Source organism: Manacus candei, unplaced genomic scaffold (assembly GCF_025592945.1).
Source record: "Manacus candei isolate 608988 ecotype Guabito, Panama unplaced genomic scaffold, ASM2559294v1 h1tg000037l, whole genome shotgun sequence".
In the NCBI taxonomy this organism is placed as follows: domain Eukaryota; kingdom Metazoa; phylum Chordata; class Aves; order Passeriformes; family Pipridae; genus Manacus; species Manacus candei.
Window position 1 is genome coordinate 2,654,943 of NW_026138085.1, and position 20,636 is coordinate 2,675,578.

General features: G+C 53.5%; 1 protein-coding gene across 4 annotated transcripts in view; it reads left to right on the forward strand.

The window, feature by feature from the left end:
- The first annotated feature begins 16,416 nt into the window (after window positions 1-16,416).
- NRG2 (neuregulin 2) overlaps window positions 16,417-20,636 on the forward strand; it is a 160,977-nt gene continuing 156,757 nt past the window's right edge. For all 4 annotated transcript variants that reach the window (XM_051793691.1, XM_051793690.1, XM_051793692.1 and 1 more), the window contains exon 1: window positions 16,417-16,865. In XM_051793691.1, coding sequence (XP_051649651.1) covers window positions 16,442-16,865 — 424 coding nt within the window. In that variant the 5' untranslated portion in view covers window positions 16,417-16,441. The remainder of the gene's footprint in view (window positions 16,866-20,636) is intronic.

Genomic DNA, 20,636 nt, shown 5'->3' on the forward strand with positions numbered 1-20,636 from the left:
TTAGCTTATAGTCCTTGTTTCCAAACACCCATCCCAAACCAGCTCTAGCCCAAATAAGCATGTTTTCTCCTGGTGCTGCAGGTCAGGAAGCAAAGTGGCAGAATTGCTTTGGGTAAAAGTCACTTCCCTGCCTGCTGCTTCCAGGACAGCTGCCTTCTGTGGAGGGCACTGATTTGCCTCAAGCATCCTAAACAGCCTGCAAGTGTTACACAACGAATGAGGTGAATTTTGGGGTGGCCCACAGGCCATATGTTTGGCACTCCTATGCCTTATTGAGGAGACAGGAATTGAACTGAGGCTTAGAGGATGCTCAGATATCATGGGAGGAACCCCCAGCCCTGCTCCATGGCTGTGGTTAAAGCCTTGGTGATAGCAACTCTTTGGGTAATTAAAAAAATAAATAGGGAAGCAGTTTCCTTTTACCAAAGAAAGACTATTTCGGAGCTGGCTGAGCTGTTGGCTGCAGGAAAGCCTTGAGTGCTTGGGATGCACAGATGCTGCCTTTGATTTTCAGCCCACCCAAACTCTCTTGAGGTGTCTGTGATGTAGGAACTGCATGTCCAGGCTGGAATCACCTCACTGCATCCATGGCAGGCTGTGGGCTGGAGCTCTGGCAACCCCTTTGTCTTGATTTGCTCTTTTTATCGTGAAGGCAAACAGCATTAAACAACCTTAACCGAGGCCTATCTTGCTAATGCCACCAGGTATCCTTATGGATAAACCACTGCTTTATCCACGTGGTAGAGTTGGGAAATGCATAACTGCTAAGGAATTGTGTTTGGTGAAAGCCCTGGAAGCACGTGGCTGGTCTGTCTCACTGGGGTGGGGTGGGAATCACTGGTGCTGATGATGCTGGCCAGCAGCAGAGGTTATTTTTTAATCCCAGCACAGGCCAGTGTTACTGTTTCGAGGGAGGATGTGCTCCAGGTGGACACCAGCAGTCCCAGGAAGAAGACATTTGTGCTTTGGTAGGACTGTGCTGGTGAGTCTCTGCTTGCCCAGCACCATTCTGTGTTGGAAGTCACAGCAACTACCTGATGCTCTGGTTTTGAGACTGACTTTGGCTAGAATACAGCATTTGGCTATTTAAGTAAAGAAAACAAAGCAAAAAAGGTGGGTTTTTCCCCCAATTTCAATGGGAACTCTTCCACAGCAGTCCATCCTGGGCTTCTGGCCATGACAGCGCCACAGGGACCTGCATGAGTCTTCCCAGTGCTAAAAACAAGATGATGTGGCCAAGGCAAGCCTGGGATGGCTGCTGGGTGAGGTGAGGAGCCAAACAGGACAGACCAAGGTGATAGATAAGTGCAGGAGCCAGGGGAGTCTCTTCATGCCTTGTCCTGGTACTGGTGGCTGAAGGCTGGATGGGATCTTGCAGCGAGCTCCTGTGTCACACACTGCCCTCCCTGCCTGTTGCAGTCATATCAGTGTCTTCCATGTGGTTATCAGGCTGCACCCTGGGCTGCTTCTGTGGCTTCTGCTGAAACCCATCCCAGACCTCTGCTCTGAAAATCAGAAATCTTTTCTTCCCCAGCCACACAACTCTCGGCTTGGGGATTTCACAAGATTTTCTCATGTTTTCTCCCCTTCCACATGTCTCTCAGTAGCAATTATATCCCCTTCAGCCCTTTCTGACAGCCTAAATAAGATCAGCTTCTGGTAGTTTCCTCTCATAAGATAAATCCTCCTTTCTTTGACGGTTGTAGTCGTAGTTTATCGCACCAGTTTCAGTTCCTCAGAAAGACAAGGGAAAATGTTTTTCAGAGTTGTGGCTGGGATTTCAGGCTTAAGATCAATGGGCCTTTTGTTTTGAAATCCAATTCAGTGGGCTTTTAAGAACATATCTGATCATTACAGCGAGCATCTCCAACTTTGGGAGCCCAAGCCTGTTATTCAGCTACGAAACAACAACTCTGCTGACTCCAAGAACTTGTACAAACATTTATAATCAACAGGGGGGAAGCTAAGAGCCATTCAAACAACAGATAAGATTAGTAACTGAAGTGGCTGGGCTGCAATTGTTATTGTGCAAGTCAAAGAAAAGGCTGTCACACACGGAGGATGTTGCCAAGAAAGATTCATTCGAGTCGCCGAGTCATTCTTCTGTCCGAATTCTCCTGCAGTCTTCCCAGATCTATTCAGGCTGAGCTGGGCGATTTGCTGGATTAGGAGGTGACCGAGTTTAGCCTTTTTGCCACGTTGTGTCAGATATTTGCCTCGGTCCCATCCTTGTCCAGCACTCCCACCACGGAAAAGGGAGCCTATTCTGATCCAGAGAACTTCCTGCACCGTGATGGGACTTGGAGCACTAAAGCACTTAAAGCAAAGTCTCTGTTGCCATCATTCAGAGCCAGAGCAAAGTTACAGCTGTGGGGGGATGTCTGAAGCTGTGCAAAGGCTTAGACCAGCCCCTGAACCGGAGCGTGTGACAGGATGGTGAAAGCTTCCTTTACTTTCCATGTGGGTCCCCCTCAGAGCCGTGCCTTTGGAGTGAGGAGTTCAGCACGGCTCACCCACTGTCGTGAGGGGTTGGTTACCCCGTGAACAAGCCCCATCGTGTGCAGGGAACAAGCAACCAGCACACAACATGTGTAAGTCATTTAGGAAGACGGGAATGATGAGCGGCGCACACAATAGGGCTGCTATTAGGATCTGTCGATCCTAATTAAAAAAATACTTCTCAATGAAAATTATTTATAAAAAGAAATCACAGTGACCCTAAATCAAATTATTTGTGAATGGTTTTTAGTCTCCCAGATCAGTTAAAACTCCTGTGTTAGTCACTGGACGTCATCCAAGCTCCATGCTGAATGAATAACATCTCTGCCAAATTTCATTTTTTTTTCACCCTCACCCAGTTTGGCACAGGACAGTTAAAGTCATTTTTCTAAATATCTTTCAGAACATCAAGCAACTGTAAAATAACAATGGGAAAGCTTGGCCACGGATAACTGCAGCCCTCCAGTTGGAACCGCTTCTCTCCGAAAAAAACAACTCCGGTTCCTTTGATGGTCTGTTTTGGGTGAGCACCGAGGCAGGGATTCCTCTACAGGGATCCTGGAGGGTCAGTGCCCAAGGGGGTCGCCCTGCCAGGGAGCCTGGATTCCAGCTGTTCCAGAGTGGGGCACAGCTGGATCCAGACTGACCCTGGGTGCAGGATTGGTGTCTTTCTGGCCACCTGCTAGAGAGTGACACCCCGAGGACACACCAGCCATTCCTTGTCCACAACAGCAGTTTCCATGGTGAGCTGTAAAGATGCCTCTTTTGCTCACTCTTAAAAAAAAAAAAAAAAAAGAAAAAGAGAGAGAAAAAAACGGAATTGGTGACTGCACAATGGCAGAACAAGTTCTTGCTTCTTGTGTCTGCAAAGATAAAGTGGCAATTCTTCTAAGCACTACGTGAAGTCCCATCCAAGGGAATTAAGTTTGGGATTGTTTTCATGATGACTTGTCCCAATTCCAGCGTGCTTTCTCTTCTCCCTTGACTGGCCTGCAAGTCTTCCCATTACTCTTTTCTCAGCAAAATGTCTTCCCCCTCATTCTCTCTCCTTCTGACCATGGAGGACTCTGCGGTGCCATCACCTGCAGAGAGGGAGGATCCTCCCCAGTTCTTGGTTCCCAGTGAAGTTAGAGGGAAGCATGGTTCTCCAGCTCCCTACCTAATCCAGTAAGTGCTGGCTGCTGTTCTGTTGAAAACTAGCAGTCAATGGCCACCAAGTTCTAACCTTGCTGATTTTCAGTGAGAAGAATTTATAAAACCAGGGCTTTTCGCTCTTTGCCTCCTAAGGGGGAGCAAGGAGCAGAGCCCAGCATTATGTGCAGCAGTTAGCAAAGGCTGTGTCACCCCTGTGTGTGACTGCCTGTCTCCCAGTACCCAGCTGGCTTCTTTGCCTCTAGTCAAAGTGGTGTGATGCCTGGCTGGGCCTCTTGCTTCCTTTCCCTCTTCCCATGCCCCACCCATGCTCCATCGCCATGGGTGTCCAGGAAGATGGGCATAGCTGGCTCAGTGGGACAGCTGCTCTGGTTCCTGGTGACCAGCTGGCTCATCCTTTTATTAGGATGGCAGCACTCCTGCCTTTTTGCTGTTTGATTCCTGTTGTTTTCATGCTGCCTTGCTGGAGTCTCCAGAGCTGTGTCCGGATGGTCCTGTGGTGATGTTCCCTCAGCCATGACCCCAGGTCCTTGACTGGTACAGCAAGGCAGCTCACATCCTCTCTGGTCTTGCTCTTCTTTCTGGGCTCATGGACATGCTGGGGTTTGTGGGCTGTGAATCCATCCCCCCAAAGCATGTTTTTGGGAAGTGTGCTTTATAAAGCACTGGCAGACATTGTCTGCAGCCTTCTGGGATTCCCAGCCCTGTCTGATAGAGGTGCATCCCACTCCTGTGCCAGAATACCTGATTTATCCTGCCACTAATTTGCAAAAACTGTTGGATCACACCAAGGGGGGTCACTGACATGTCCAAGAGCAGTCCAGCCAGTGCAGGCTCCCAGAGGAGAATGGGATGGGAGAAGGCAGTGCTCTCCACACCGTGTGGAGAGGGGTCTTGGCACTGGAGACTCCCAGGTGTGAGTGTGCCTTGGGACAGACAAACCTCCATACCTTCTCCAGCCAGGGGAGCTTCCTGGCCATTTGTAACTTCTGTTTTTGAGGTTAAGACTCCAGTCCCTCCTTGATGCAGCTTCTGGAATACTGTGATTCTTTCCCAGAATACTTTAAACTCCCCTTCCTTAAAAATTGCGTGAGGATCTTGACAAGTCTCAACTCATGGAGTAGATCTTTTACAATCTTTGGAAATGTCCTTCATATGTCCCTGTGTCCAAATAGCTTTCTGCAGCATTCAGACAACCTACTGATAGCCATGCAAACCCATCCTCTCACCCATCCTTTCTCCCTGTGAACTCAGGATGGTACCCAGGTGTCAGCCCAAAGCACCTCTGGGCCCCATGGGTTACCTGTGGCCAAGCTCCCCAAGCTCATCCACCAGGAATGCTGAGATGGTGACATTTGTCCTGTTGGCTCTCCATGGCTCTCCATCAATTGTTTCAGGCTCCATCACTGCAGTGAGTCTTTCTAGCACTTCCCAGCCCTTCCACTTTGTCCCAAGTGGTGGGATGTTTCCTGGTCAGGAGTGTCTTCTGCTGTCTCCACACGCTGCTTCCCATCTCCCTCCTGAGAAACTGCGTCTCCCAGCTCCTATCCAGCATGTTCCCAGTGCAATCCCACACTCCAGCTGCTGGAGAAGTAGAGATTAGAGCCCCTGGGGGTCCAAAGCTGAGGCAGGGCAGCCTCCCAACTTCCATCTCTCCTTGCTTTTCAAAGGTGTGCTCGTACACACACCAAGCTGTAGAAGAAAGCTGCCAATAAAGACCCTTATCTGGGGTCCCAGTGTTGGTGGCATTGTCCAGATCTGCTGCTAGAGACATACCTTCTCAACATCCCTCACCTGATGTCTTCCTTCTCCAAGTACCAGCCAAAATACTCCCTTCGGGCAACAGGGATTTATCAGGGTACTGCAGGAGGCAGAGCTGGGCAGTAACTGTCTGTCCTGGCCTTCTCCAGTCCCTCAATGAACCCAGCCCCCTCCACAGGGAGCAAGGTTGCTCACAGAGCTGGGGTGAAATGGGCTGACTGCTCCCACCCTGGGCCAAACCCCCCCCAGACACGTGCGAGGATGAGAAGGGAGATACAGAACAAACTGCAGTTTGGAAATGAGATTTAGAACAAACCACAGTTTGGCATCCAAGAAAAGGATGCCTTGGCTTTTGTTTTTTCCCCCCAAAAGAGAAGTTTCTCTCTCAGGATGCTAACCTGACTGTTGCCACTCTGAGAGGACGTGGTGAGTCCTCAGCTGGGTGGGCTGGCTGGGGCCAGCGTGGCACGGTGCTGTGGTTTAACCCAGAGGGCAGCTCAGCACCACCAGCTGCTCATTCACCCCCCTCTGATGGGATGGGGGAGAGAACTGCAAGGGTAAAAGCGAGAAAAAGCAGGGGCTGAGAGAAAGGCAGTTTAATAGGGAAAGCAAAAGCTGCACACACACAAGTAAAGTAAAACAAGGAATCCATTCCCCACTTGCCATGAGCAGGCAGATGTTCAGCCATCCAGCCGGGCACAGCAGGGCTCCATCGTGTGTAACAGTGGCTTGGGAAGACAAATATCATCACCCCAAATGTTCCCCACTTTATATGCTGAGCACGACACTGTATGGTCTGGGATATCCCTTGGGTTTTTTGGGATCAGTTGTCCTGGCTGTGTCCCCTTCCAGCTCCTTGTGCACCCCCAACCTGCTCACTGAAGCAGATAAGCAGAAAAGGCCTTGGCTCTGTGTGAGCCCTGCTCAGCAATAACAAAAACATCTCTATATTATCACCCATATTTTCAGCACAAACCCAAAGCACAGCCCCATCCCAGCTACTGTGAAGAAAATTAACTCTATCCCAGCCACAACCAGCACACACAGTCCTGGCTCCCCATCCCCATCCTCTGTGGGATTTGACTCTGAAAGGAAAACTGCCCCAAAACTCACACAACAAAGATTCAGCTCCAGCTGTGCAGATCAGGCCATGCAGAACAGACAAGAGCTCAGATCCACTACTGGGTTGTGAGGAGCTGATGTCCCCTCTTGCTGCATCCAGCTGATGGTCCCCCTGCACCCACCCGGTGATGTTACTGGTAAAGGTTTTGAATCCTTTATCCCTATGTAGCCACGAGGCTAATGGATGTATTCAAGGCTTGTTCTAGCAGTGTAAGCTCATGCAGAAGCTCAGGACCTGCCTTTTGGATCCTGGGGGCATCTGTGTGTGTGTGAGTGAATGCAGCCCTGCAGGCACAGCTGATACCCAAAGCAATAATTTAAAAGGATGCTACATATACCCAGGAATAGAAAAATACCTACCTGGAGGAGAGCAGAGGCACTGGAGCTTAATTTAAACACTTCCAACTCCCCTCCCTCCCAGTTCTAAAATAAATGGACAAAAACATGCCCTGGAAGCTCTTGTAGAGCCCAGCCAGAGATGAACCTCTCCTGTCATTTCCTCTGCCCCTTGGTGAGGGTCTGCACGCCTTGGGGTGAGGACCAGGGACCATGAGGGCCAGGGGGAACCTTCTGCCTTCCTCTGGTCCCACCCCACGCTGGGAACCCAAGTGGTTTTCCCGGGGGCAGGTTGAAGGGCAGAGCTGTCTGAGCAGCAAATTGACTGCAAGGAAAAGAGGAAAGAGCAGTTGTTTATTTTCCTGGAGCTGCAGGAGACAGTGACTGGAGACACCTGGATACCTGGTGTGGCAATTTGGGCGCTGTCAGAGGGGAGCCAGGGGGCTGTGTGGCAGCTCTGGCTGAGGAGCACAGCCATGGGTGGCTGCTGGGTGCCTTTGGACCAGTGCAGTGCTGAACACTTGGGTGCAGAGAGGAGCTGAGAAGCTTGGAGGTGATGTTGGCAGGAGGGAGCCCATCTCCCTTTGCCCTGGGGAGTAGGATCTCCTCCTGTCTCCCAGGCTTGTTGCCTCAAAACACCAGAGAGAGTTACTCTCTCTCTCCTTTTCCTGGTGTTCCCTTTCCAGAGAGGGGAGCCACCAGCTTTCTGCCTTGTCAGAGCAGGCAGACAGTCCTAGCTTGGAGTGTGGACCAACCTCTGAGCACCAGTGAGCTCCCCCTTGCAGGGCACATGACAGAGCTGCTGCCTCTCTCCCTGCTTGCTTTGCCCATATGAACAGTGCCCTGTGGCCAGGCTGCTCCATAGATCCATCAGGGTGCTTTAAGCCTCTCACAGTGTGCCTAGACAGAGAGGCTAGTTTGAGGATATTGCTTACAGGAATATTTCAGGAACTCATTAAACAGAGAATTATAGACCAGCCCTGGTGTGACTGAGATAGCATGGTTTGTAAACGTGCAGGAAACACGAACATCCTCTCAATAATTAAATTCAATTAATTGTTTTACAGCTGCTCAGCAAATACCATGTGGGGAGACACAGTGCTCGGATCCCTCAAGGTCTGGATGGAGCAGGAAAGAGACTGTGGTGTGTGGAGCACCCAGGCTGTGTTAGGGAAAGAAAACTATTTACAAAACAGGACCACTAGCAAACTGGCTTTGCCAGGGAGTTGTGGGACAGTCTTGCAGCCAGAACAGCAGCTACAGACCCCTGTTCTGCTGAAAGCAGTGCTGGGGGCTGGGAAGGGGCTCCAGCATGTACGAGGCAATTCCTGTTCCACACCTGGGAGGGGTGGTGTGAGAGAGGGGGTTAGTTCTGCATCTCAGTAGGAAAGGCCTGACAGCAAATGGCATAATAAAACAGCTGCTTTAATAAGATAGAATAAAAGGAAGGATATATAAGGGCCTGAGGGACCAAAAGGGAAGAACTTCTTTCCAAGGGAGTAATATGTGTGGCACTGGGGGAAAATCCATGCTGGGTCCATCTGATGCTGTAGGAACGCAGGGTGTCCTGCTTCTGAAGGGGCATAAGACTTACTGCATTTGATATTTCTCCTTTTACTCTGCTTTACTAAAACAGCTATTTCATCAAGCCTTTTGCTGTCAGGCATTTCCCACTGAAACTGGAGACCCTCCCACACCACCTCCTCTCTCACCCTGCCCAGGGAGTGTCCCCAAGGAACAGGCTTGGCAGGGCACTTGGGAGAGACTGCTCTTCCCCAGGTCAGAGCCACGGCTCCTGCTGGCTCTCTGGCCATCCCCAGCCTGGGGAAGCAGGAGAGATGTGCAGGATCCCTTCTCTGAAGTGGCTCTGGGACCCTCACTCTCGTCCCCACTGCTTCCTTACATGAAGAAGTGGTGACTCCTGGAAGGGGAAAGGGGTTAAGTACTCCGTGTTGAGTCACAGGAAGCCAGCATTTTCCCCCTAATTGGAGGATCAGAAACAGCCATGCCAGACTGGTTAGAGCTCATATATCCCAGAGTCTCAGGATCCTAGAAGGGGTAGTGGGATGGGAGCCCTGAAATGGTCCTGGCCGGTACTGGCACCATGACTGTTATCAGCACTAGGTCAGGATAACCACGGCCTCACTGGGCTTAGCCTCACTGAAGCCCAACAATGAAGAGCCCCTTCTCCCATGCTGTGTGCTCTCCTAGGGATACACCACCTCCCAGGAAAGGTAAGATCATCTGGATGCCCACCCTCAGCATCCCAAGCTGCACTACAGGGCTGCTACCCTGTGTTATGCCCCACCAAGGAGACTTTGGCTCTGCTGCCTTTGTACTTGCCCTCCAGGTAATTTTTGGCCACCATTAAGTCAGACCTAAACTGACCTCAAACTGACTAAATGAGACCACCTCCCATCATCCCTCCTCTCGTTCCCTAAACCAAACGAGCATGTATGTGTGATCCCAACACTTCAGGAGGGGACAGAGAGGCAGGGACAGCATCCCCTGGGGTAGGTAAGTGGTGGTGCTGTCTGTGCCCCACCACTCCTGTAGCAAGCAGAGCCTCCCACTGAAGCCTCTGCCTTGGCAGAGCTGGCCTGGCAGCCTTCCCGGGCGATGAGTTCTGGATGAGGAAATACAACTCGTTGTCCCCGGCTCTGCAGGGTTAATCTCAGTGCAGATGCACGTGGTGCCGCCTGTGCCCTCAGCTCCAGCCAGGACGTGCACAGCAAAGGGCTGAGGAGGGAGCTGCAGACCGGGAAAGACGCGTGGCCACCACTCCATGGATACGCTGGGATAGTCTCGGAGTGCCTGTGGAGGGAGGATCCGGCACAGCACGTGCGTGCCCACGGATCACACGAGCGAGATGCAGCAGATGAGCTGCCTTGCTCTATTTGTAACCTCCCACTGCTGTTGCACAGACTTTGCAAGGAGGAGAGGGAGCTGAAAATGGAGCTGAAAATTGAAACTTGAGGCTCAGATGCTTGGAGGGGCTCAAAAGCCCGACTCAACCCATCACTCCCCAGGGTAGCAGGAGCTTCTGTGCCTCCTGGGCCCTGCATCTTGCTCTCATGCTCAGCACTGAGTGAGACTTTCATGCTCCACCTTGGAGCAAAAATCATTTCCATTAACTCATTGAGAAAAGGAGACATAAAGACACAATTTATTTGCAAAGCACAGGATTGTGATATGAAGCGAGGAAAGGGAGAGGGAAGAGAAGTAAAAACAATTTGGTCTTTATTCTTTTAGTTTGCATCCCTTTAGCTGACTGAAGGAGAGCTGGGTGAGGACATGGCAGTGCCACAGTGTGTCCTGGTGGGTAGGATCCAGATCCAGCCTTCTTTCCTGGCCACTGAGCAGGGATGCTGCATTGAGGACCTTGCTACCTGAAAACTGGTTTGGACAGTCCCAGGTGGCTCCAACCTGGCTTCCAGCAGGCAGAGAAAGAGGGACTGGTGTGCAGGGAACTGGCACCTGTTCTGTGCCCATGCCCAGGCTGTGGATTTCCTGCCAGGATTCAGCACTTGCTGCCCTGGATGTTGTCTTTGGGATGTTCCTGACAAAGTCCATGCTGATGGGGAGTCACGAGGGGAACAAACAGGGCTCCTCTCCAGCCTGGGATAGCCCACCCTTCTCCTGATCCCAGCACTCCTTGCAAAGGGTAAGGTGACAATGTGAGGGATGAGGCTCCAGCACCCCTTCAGTCCCCCTGGCTCCTTGCTGAAACTGCTAATTAAAAAGTGCATTTCATCAAGTGATTTTTCTGGCGTGAAAACTTTTCCATAAGGAACTGATCCCAAATCCACCAACTCATTTCACATTTATTTTAAATCTAAGCTTTATATTGTGTAGTTTCCTCCAGGGCTTGATTATCTTCTCAGTAAAAGTTCTATTGTTCTGGTTTGTGAGACCTATATTTAGCCTTGCCCTAAGGTCTCTGCACCTCTCAGTACATGGCTCAGATGCTGCCACATGAGCTCCTGGGCTTTCCTATTTATTTGAGTCCATTAAACAAGTTACCACTTCTGTAATATCAAGGGCATTTCCCAGCCATGGGCTGCCTGCAAGCAGTAGCTTGTTGCTGCAGAAATGGTCTCCTGGATCTCAGAAGTCATTTGGAGAAAGTCCCTTATCTAAACAGAGGCAGATCATATTTAAATAGGGAATCAAGGGCAAAGCCAGACAAGGAGCCTTGTCCCTCTCTGTTGTGGTGCAACCTCAAGTCCTCCTTCCCTGTGTTTCCTACACATGTAATAAGTTACACACCCACTCAGAGTATTTTTACATCAAAATACACAAACCGGGCAAAAATGGGGGGGGACTTTATCTACGGAGGGAATTCGGAGGTGCACAGACATACCTGCAATAGTTCTTTAATACACAGGGGGGTGTAAGGAGGTTGTGTGGAGAGAAGAGAGAGAGAAACATCAGAGTGGCTGGCCGAGAAACCCAGTCCTGGGGAGAGTCTCTGCGATGGAGGGGTCTCTCACTGGGCTGGAGCGCTCGGGAGCTGAAGACACATTGCCCCTGCTGGTGCCATTTTGCACCCATTTGTCACCTTCCTGGTGACACATCACAGTGCCTGGCCAAGACAGTCCTTCTGGGGGACAAGAAGTGCTGCCCTGCTGATCACCCAGCTCTCTGCCGGTGTCCACCTCTGCCAGTCTCACCAGAGGAATCCTCCGGCCCCAGGCAGGGTGGGCAGTGGTGCCCTGCAGAACCAGGCTCCCCCTGTCTCCTCCACCCCGAGTGGGGTGAAGCCCTCCCAGAGCTGGAGGTGCTGAGGAATGTGTTGGATGCAGCTGCCTATATCCAAGGAACGGAGCGTGTGAGCGGCACGGCGAGCCAGGGATCCACAGGCACACAACCGGAATGAGCAACCGGCAAAATTTGGGTGCTGAGGCACGGACTGAAACGTCTGATTGGAAGGCTGGGAGGGAAAAGGGAAGGCTGAATTGTTTGTGGTTTGTTTTCATTCATCATTCCTGCTCATGTGGGTGGACAAGGAGTGAATGAGTTTCTCGGGGAGGGCAGCAAATAAAAGAGGCAGGCATTTCCTTGAAGGATGAGTGGCTTTTTTTCCTTCCTGGAGCCTGGGCGAATATGTCACAAAGGGACTGGAGGGAACCCTAATAGCTTCTCTGCCAGGCCAATGAAACCACCTGCTCTTGATTTTAATTCCCTTTGGTCACCATGTGCCAAGAGATAAAAGAATTTTTGGGATGAGTTTAATCCATCTTGTAAAGTACTGGTTTGTCTCCCAACAGCAAATGTGCCCAACTTTTCTTTGGGTTGCTGAGCATCTCCCATAATGACAGTGGACCAGTGCTCTCCCAGCTCAGGCAAGGAGGGGTAGCTGGATCAGGTCTCCATGCCATGATGGTTTCTTTCTGGAAAGGCAGCCTACATCTACATCCCTCCGTTTTGCCTTCCCCTGCTGGCAGAGGTCTGGCAAGTGCCATTGACAGGCAGGAGATATGGGAACACAGTGGGACAGGAGGAAGCTGGCAGTCATGCCATGACAGCATTGCTAGTGGAGGACTTCTGAGATGGGTCTTGGTTTCCTTTGGTGCAGCCATGCTGCTCATTGGAGCCTTGGATAGGCCAGTGGAATAGATGATTTTGGAGGTCACTCTCCATCCCAGTCCTTATCTGCCTGGAAGGACTGCCAAGATATGGCTTATTTGACCATGACCCTCTCAACAGCCTGGTATAGTGCAAGGTGTCCCTGCCCATGGCAGTGGGGCTTGGAATTAGATGATATTTCAGGTGTCTTCCAACCCAAACCATTCCATGATTCTGTGGTTAATAAATGTCCAGGCTGGAGTCTCAAACTGAGTGCTGGGCTTTGATATTTCCATATAATTTCTGTGTTCATTATTTATCATCTGCCTTTCTCATTTCACCTGAGGCTGTGGGGGTGTCCCCCCTGGTGCCAGGAGTCTGGTATGTCCTGGAGAAGGGCTGGATACTGCCCTGCAGGTACTGATGTTCTCCATGGGCTACACAGCCCCTGTTGCTGGACAGCCCCAAGATGAACAAGCTGAATCCTTGCAGAAAAGACATTGAGGTGGGGAAAAAAATGTCTGCAGTGGATCTGCTGTTGTTTGGGCTTTTGTAAAACACCTGACTGTCACAGGGAAGAAATGTCCCATGGGGAAGGAAAACTGTGTTGCCTTGGCTGGGGTATGAGGGGGGTGTCTGCTGAGTCTGCCATCTTCACACCAGCAGGGCTTGAGGGTCCCTGCAGGGAACCAGGATAGATCTGGTGCTGGGGAGGGCTGGAGAAGGTGGAGGGACACACTTGGAATGCACACATGGTTCTGAGGATAGCCCTAGCACAGCCCCATGCTGGATAACACCAGGGGATGGAATGAGGCTCTGTCAGAGGGGGGTAGGTTAAATATTAGGTAAAGGTTCTTCCCCCAGAGGGTGGTCAGGCACTAGAACAGGGTAGTGGGCACGGCCTCAAACCTGTCAGAGCTTTGGGACAACACTCTCAGGCACAGGGTGAGATTGTTGGGATGTCCTGCCAGGAGGGCCAGGAGTTGGACTCAATGATCCTTGTGGGTCCCTTCCAGCTCAGGATATTCTGTGGTTCTGTGCTGTGTTCCCTGTTATACTAAAAGCCCCACATCAGATCTGCAGGGGCACATCTTTGACCAGTATGGAGGAGGCTGAGGGTCTGCAACATGTGGAGGAGGCTGAAGAAGTGCAGCTTGCCTGCCTGTGCTGTTGGGGGTCAACATCTCTCCTTGCAGAAGAGCTGCAGTGTTCCCTGAGGTGGGGAGGGGCACTGGGACACTGCCCTGTGTGGCATCAATCACCAGGAAGGGCTCTGTGCCAGGAGCTCCCTTGGCAGAGGGAAACAGAGACCTGAGAGGTGCTTTGTTTTGTAGGCATCCCTGGGAAATATCAGGAGGGAAATTAAAGGGGGTAAATGAAAAACCAGCCCCCACAGCATTTGCCTGAGGGATGAAAACCTCTGATGGTGCTGCTGAATGCTTGGGGTCCTCCAGGCAGGGTGGAATCTGGGCTGAGTTCAGATGCCCTTTTCAAGATGGCAAATATGGGTTTTCACAGCTGAGAGGTAGGGGAGATTGGATAAATGAAAGCAGATCACAGACCTCCTGAGTTATCTTGTTAGTCTGTGAACAAGGGTCGAGTCTTTGCAAGGCAATTGAAGTGAGATATTTTTAAAGTATGTTATTTAGGCTCCATTCTCTCAAAGCCAGTGTCCAGGTTGGTCTGGTGACTGCACCCAGGGCTTTCCTTTATTCATTTCATGTGTCAAAATGCCCAAGAACCTACAGAAAAGAATGATTTTACATTTATATGGGAAAAGCAGCATGGAAGGGGGGAAGGGATTTAGTCCTAAACCATTTCCCAAATGATAAGAGAAATGCAAGTATCTCTGAAGATCAGTTTACTTCACAAGAGTTAGGCTGAACAGCAGGAAAAATACTGCTAAAAGGAGATGTCACCAGTGCCCTGTTTTGAATATAAGTGTTCTGGACTCCAAAATGCCCCAGAGACAGAGGAAAACATCACTTTTCAAAGTTGCCTCAGAGGCCTCACAGATATCTTGCACTGAGTTTCTCTCAGTGGTGGAACCACTGTGTCCCACTGGGATTTCAACCTGCAGAAGAAGATAAGGATTAGCAGCTCAACTGCCTGGGCATGAAACTGTCCTTTCTGGTGAGGGGCAGGGCAGAGCAGCGAGCTCCAGATCAAGTTATGCTATCAGATATCTCCTTCCTTCTCAGGCTGAACCTCTTTTGCTGTCTGAGCAAAATGTTGGGGAAAGGGGAATTTCTCAGAGATTTGTGTAAAAACCAGAGAGAAGTCGGGTGGTTTCCCTGCTCCTCTAAGCAGCTTCCTGAATCCAAAATACTGTTCTTCCCTCCTCTGCCGTGGGAAGCACTTCTGGTCCCTTCTGCCTCCACCTGCATTCCTCTGCAGTTTTGCACGGTCACCAATCAGGGGAAAAGAGAAAGCTTTCGGAAACATCTGAAAACACAAAGCCACGGAGAACCACAGTTAGCAAGAGAAAATGTGCACAAGAAGAAGTAAAGGCTCCCCGAGCCCCGCTGTGATCCCACTGCGGGGCTCCCGCTGCACCACGGCCCTGAAGCGGCAGCGCTGCTCGGGGAGCTGCCGGCATTCCCGGAGAGGGGCGAGAGCAGTGGTCCCGGCTGGCAGCGCGGGGCCACGGCCGCCCACGGCTGCAGAGCCCTGGGGGTGTGTGCTGGGGCTGTGCCCTCGTGTGCCAGCGGTGGGACAGCGCTGGCTCCCACCCTGAGCCAAGGAAACACGAGGAAAGGCTGTGCCCCGCGCCTGTGCCGGGCTGGGCACAGAGGCTCGGCTCCCTTCCCGGTTTTCTTGATGATTCTGGCTGTGCTATGTTAAATGGAGAGTAAATCCCGATCCTGACATCTGTGTTCCTCTGCTCTCGCTGATGGACTCAAAGACCCAGCTCATGTCACCTCTTGGGGTGTGCTGAGGGGTTCCCCCGGGGCTGGAAGGGCCCTTGGGCCAGGGCTGTGCCTCCGTTGCAGTCTGTGCCCAAAGCCATCGCCTCGGAGCAGGCTGAGCCCAGCCCTCCTGCCGCCAGGTCACCTCCGTGGGATGGGACTATGGCCGCTCCCCTTCAATGCAGAATCTAGTGCAACAACAACCATGAAATCCTCTGCTGCTAATTGAGCAACTCGGATCCCTTCCGCACTATCAGCGAGGCTTCGGGAGTGCAGATGCTTCAGGATCAGCTTTGAAAATAAACCCAAACAAGCACCTTTTGGAGCTTAAAGCGACTCCTCCTGGAAGCCACTGCAGGGTAAAGCACTTGTTTATTAACAAGAGGCAGCAGGAGAAGGGCATGAAAGGCGGCTTTGTCTCCCCGGCCAGTGCTGTGCATCGTTTGTCTCTATGTTAATGCCTTTCCTTCAGGTGTGCAGGGAATCTCAAGCACAAATCTCCCAGCTCCATAAAACCATCGGGCAAAGAGGAATCCCCGGCTCCTGGTCCCTGCGCATCGCGGAACCCCCGTGTCACCTGCAGCCGCCCCCAAATGAACGCATCTTTAGTGGCCTCTGCAGGGGAAGGGGGGGTGGGTGTTCTGCGAACGCCTGGGGGCCCCTCGAGGGGCTGTCTCCATAGCTAGAGGGAGGCAACGCGGTCTGCCTCCGTCCCCGGGGACCTCCAGGGATGCGGGGATCCCCCTCCGCAGCGGGCATCCCCGGGGACGGGGAGTCCCCGGGCAGGGAATCACCTTTCCGGGGGGTGCGGGGGGTCAGCATCCCCGGGGCAGGGGTTGCTGGGGGAGCATCCCGCCTCCTCCCCGCGCCGCGCCGCGCCGTGCCAGTGCCGGTGCCGTGCCGTGCCGCGCCGGTGGCGTGCCCTGCCGTGCAGCTCCGTGCCGGTGCCGTGCCGTGCCGTGCCGCCCCGTGCCGCCCCGCGTCGCGCCGCTCCGCTCCGCCCCGCCGCGCCCGCCGCGCCGCAGCCCCGCAGCCCGGCCCCGCAGCCCGGCCGCCGCCGCAGGGCCGGCGGGCAGCGAGCGGCAGCCGGCGGCATGAGGCGCGACCCGGCGCCCGGCTTCTCCATGCTGCTCTTCGGCGTCTCCCTCGCCTGCTACTCGCCCAGCCTCAAGTCGGTGCAGGACCAGGCGTACACGGCGGCGGTGGTGCTGGAGGGCAAGGTGCAGTCCGTGGGCCCCCCCGCCGGCGGCAATGACAGCCGCGGCGCCGGGCCCGCCGGGGGGGTCCTGGTCAAGGTGATCGACCTGTGGCCCCGCAACAGCGGGGGGTTGCAGCGGGAGCAGCTCATCAGCGTGGGCTCCAAGGCGCCCTGCTTCAAAGTGAAGCGCAACCACCGCTACATCTTCTTCCTCGAGCCCACCGAGGAGCCGCTCGTCTACCGCACCGCCTTCGCGCCGCTCGACACCAGCGGCAAGAACCTCAAGCAGGACGTGTCGCGGATCCTCTGCGCTGACTGCGGTACGGGCCGCGCCGCGGCGGCGGGGGGCGGCGGGGGGCGATGGCGGAGCGGCGGCGGGGGGCGGTGGCGGAGCGGCGCCGGGGAGCGCTGGCCCCGCGTCCCGGGCGGCCGCGGGGCGACAGGTCCGTACCCGCCCGGAGCTGGAGGAGGGAGCTGGGCCGGCGATCGATCCCCCGCCCCCCCACCTCTCTCCCGGTGGGCCCCGGGAGCCTCGCCCGCACCGGGGGGAGATGCGATGAGATGCGATGTGATGCGATGCGCTCCGCTGGGCCCGGCCGCCGCAGCCGCGCTGCCCCCCATCCCCCTGCCCAGGATCTCCCCGCTCGCTCGGCTCAAGGTCCCGCAGCCCCGGCCCTGCCCCGCGCCAGCAGCGCAGCCCCAAGCCCGGTGCGGGGAGCGCCCGCAGCCCGCGGCCGCCCGGCGGTGCCGCGCGGGAGCCTCCGGTGTCTCGGCGCGGTCCCAGCGCCCCAGTGCCGCTCTCCTCTCCTCCTCGAGGGTCTCGGCCGTGGCAGCCCCGGCCGGGAGAGCCGCCGGCCTGTGGGGCTCCACTGACTCCGGTCGCGACCCCCGCCCCTGATGCGGAGGGGGCCGGGCCCGGGATGCGGGGCTGGGGCAGGGGCAGCGCTCCAGGTGTGCCCTAAGAGCCGGGAAGTTTTGCCTCTTCCCAAATAACGGCCTCGCGAGGGGAGGCTGGGTTTTCTTTTGTTCGTTCCGCGCATTTCGGTGTCTCCGGTCGCGGCTCTCGCGCGGTGGCTTGTGCTGTTCCTCCAGCACCTCTGGAAACGCGGTTATGAAATGACTTCAACGGGAAGCGCCCGCCGGAGCGTCCCTGCTTTTGTGCCTGAATTTTCCTTGCTGTCCTCTGGCAGGTGAACACCTGCGATGGGCTGGGCGGCGGGGACCGGGCGAGCACAATGCCTGCATTTTCTCAGGGTTCGGATCTGAGCTGACAAAAATGCACGCCTGGCCCTCCATCCAGCCTGAATGCTGGATACTGTGTCACAAAATCCGGGGAAGGCCGGCGTTAACCCGGAGAGCTCCGAGTGCCGCGCCGTGCCCTCAGCAATGGATTGAATCCCTCGTATTTGATGTGTTACGAGGACATACAAGGTGTATCTCCGGGGAATCCAGGCTCCCCACTCAATGGCAGCAGGACACATCCTCATCAGGCTAATTGGCCTTTTGCCTCATTAAAAGCACTGTACTTTGTCAAGTTATACTTAGCTCTGTAATGACCATATGTGTACTGCTTTGTGGTGGTTGTTGTTGTGTCATTAACTGGATGTTTCTGGGGCAAGTGCTCTGCCATTCAGGGCTGATGACCCTGGATTGTCAAAGCCAGACCTGTCTCTTTTTTTAGTTATCCAAAAGATAAATTTAGAAGCTTGCGTTTCCTGGGAGAAAGGTGGAACCATAATATGTTGTTGAGGAAAATGGGCTAGGACTGCATGCGAGAAAACTAATTTGGGAGGCACTAATTTCATGTGCAACTGTATGTGGGCCATCGTGGAAAGAGAGGATTTAGTGAAAGAGCTGTGGCAGAGTTAAGAGGAAGGTAAATGGGGGAATTTCTCGGGACTGCGGTCTCATTGTCAGGGGAAAACACATCAAAAGGTATGTGGCTCTTTTTTTTTTTTCTTTTTCAATCAAAAAGGATTCCAAACTTGCGCATCTCTGAGCAGCAGGGTTCGACTTTAAGGGGAACGGAGGCTTCTCCGTGGCATCCTGGCTCAGGCCCAAAGCGTTAATGTGTGGGCTGATGTAACAACAAGTTAAGAGTTGTCATTCTGCCGTGACACCTTCTTGGAGCTGATGCTTTTGTTTCTGTGTGGCTCTGATGGGCTGACTCGGCTCCCTGGCTGAGGGATGCTGCAGGTTGGTGGGAGCGTTGTCTCAGCAGAGCTTTATGGCAGATTCCAAAGGAAAAATAAAAGCTGGTGGTTGGGAACTGTCATAGCTGTGGTTTGGGTCTGCGATGAAGATGAAAAGGGAGCCTCATCTTGCTGAACTGGTGGTTCCCTGAGCACTTCATGCTCAGGGTTCAGCTGGGAGGTTACTTCTGAAGGTGACTTTCCTGGCGGGATCTTCTGATTTGTAGCACCTGAGCTGCTGGAAAGGTGTGTGAACTGGGAAACAAGGCCGTGGTCTGCCTTCCTGCTCTGTGGTTTGTGCTGGGAGGGCAGATCTGGAGGGGTGCAGTGGTATTTCCCGTTCTTGCTGCAGATGGGGGCTGTGACAGCTCCAGAGCTGGCAGGGGGTGGATGTCCAGGCACAGCATGTGCTCCAAGGGACAGCTGGGCTGCAGCTGAGTGAGGGATGTTACAGAGCTGGGGGACAGATGTTGGGGTCACTTCTGAGTGGGAAGGGGAGACCCTGTGGCTCTGATCACTCCAATCCTCCCGCTCCCAAAGATGGAGGCCTCGCAGGACCATCTTCTCCCTGCTCTGGCTCTGTGCCTGGGTCTGTTTTCCAGTGATTCATCCCCTTCTCACTGGCTAAGATGCTGTGTGTCTCCTGCTCTTGCTGCTTGCCGAGGTCCGGGATGCGATGTAGGATTAGACCTGTCACTGGAGAATCCGTGTCTCTCTCCAAGGAAGAGTCTCTGCTGTTTGCACAGCTCACTTGGAGGACAGAAAGTGGGTGCTGAGGCTCTGCAAGGGACCCAGACCCTCGCTGGGCAGAGCCAGGAGGGCTGGAGGTGAGGGAAGGGTGGCACGGGGTGAGGGAGGCAGAACAGGAGTGCTGGTCTGTTCAGCTGGTGTGCGTGGGGGTCTGGCCTGGGCTGTTTTGTGTGTGCCCCTTGAGCAGAGATCCAGGGAGGGGGATCCTTGCTTTGGCCATCCCACTGCTGGGCAGGCTCTGGAGCCTGGAACTTCCCCACCTGCAAACCCCAGAGGTGTGCAGCCTCTGCAGCTCTGGGTTTGCATGGGTTTGCATCTCCCTGGCACACAGGGAGCAGCTGGTCCCTGGGCCTGGCATCCTGTGGGTCTCACCACCCACTTGCCCATCTTAAAACCTCTTCTGCACTGGGAGTATTATTGTTTTTTTCATACTGTTATATAACGATTCCTGTTATTGCTTCTCCTCCTGTCTCTTTTCTTCATATCTTTTAGCTCCTTAATTTTGGATGGTCTCATATCTGCTTTGTGCCTACATGCACAGATCAAGGAGGAGGAAATAGGTGCAAGACACAATACTGGCTTTCACTGGTGTGGGAGCTGGAGGCATTATCCCCGCTGGGACCACTCCTGAATCCAGAGAGGGGATTGAGGTCCTGACCTTCCTGGTCTTTAAGGGTAGCTTGTGTCAGCACCTGCTTCCTAATCTGGATGAGTCCATGCTTTCTGTGCAAAAGGTATATGTGCAGATATTTTGTACATGGGAGAGTGAGGATTTAACCTGTCTGGGCTCTTGATTTCTGCTTTCACAGAGGAACAAACATCTTCCTGCCTCCATATGCAGAGAGTTGCAAAGTAGCTTTAATTAGAGCTTGTATGTCTCCTGAAGCACCTCACCGAAAAGGCTGCTGAGCTCCAGGATGAGGTCTGTGACTCGCCTGTAGGATTAGCTAGCTTAGCCTGGGCAGGTAATCTGGTGGTGGCAGATCCCTGGGAGGATTTGCAGGCAGAGGACCTGTTGTTGCAGCAGGTACTTCTGGTGAGATGAGTTATTTATTTTTTTTTCCAGTCCAAAGGTGCATTGGTCCCAATGGGAATCAGGAAAGTGCTGGGGCTGTGGCATTGGCCTCAGTGGCCACATGATGCTGGGAG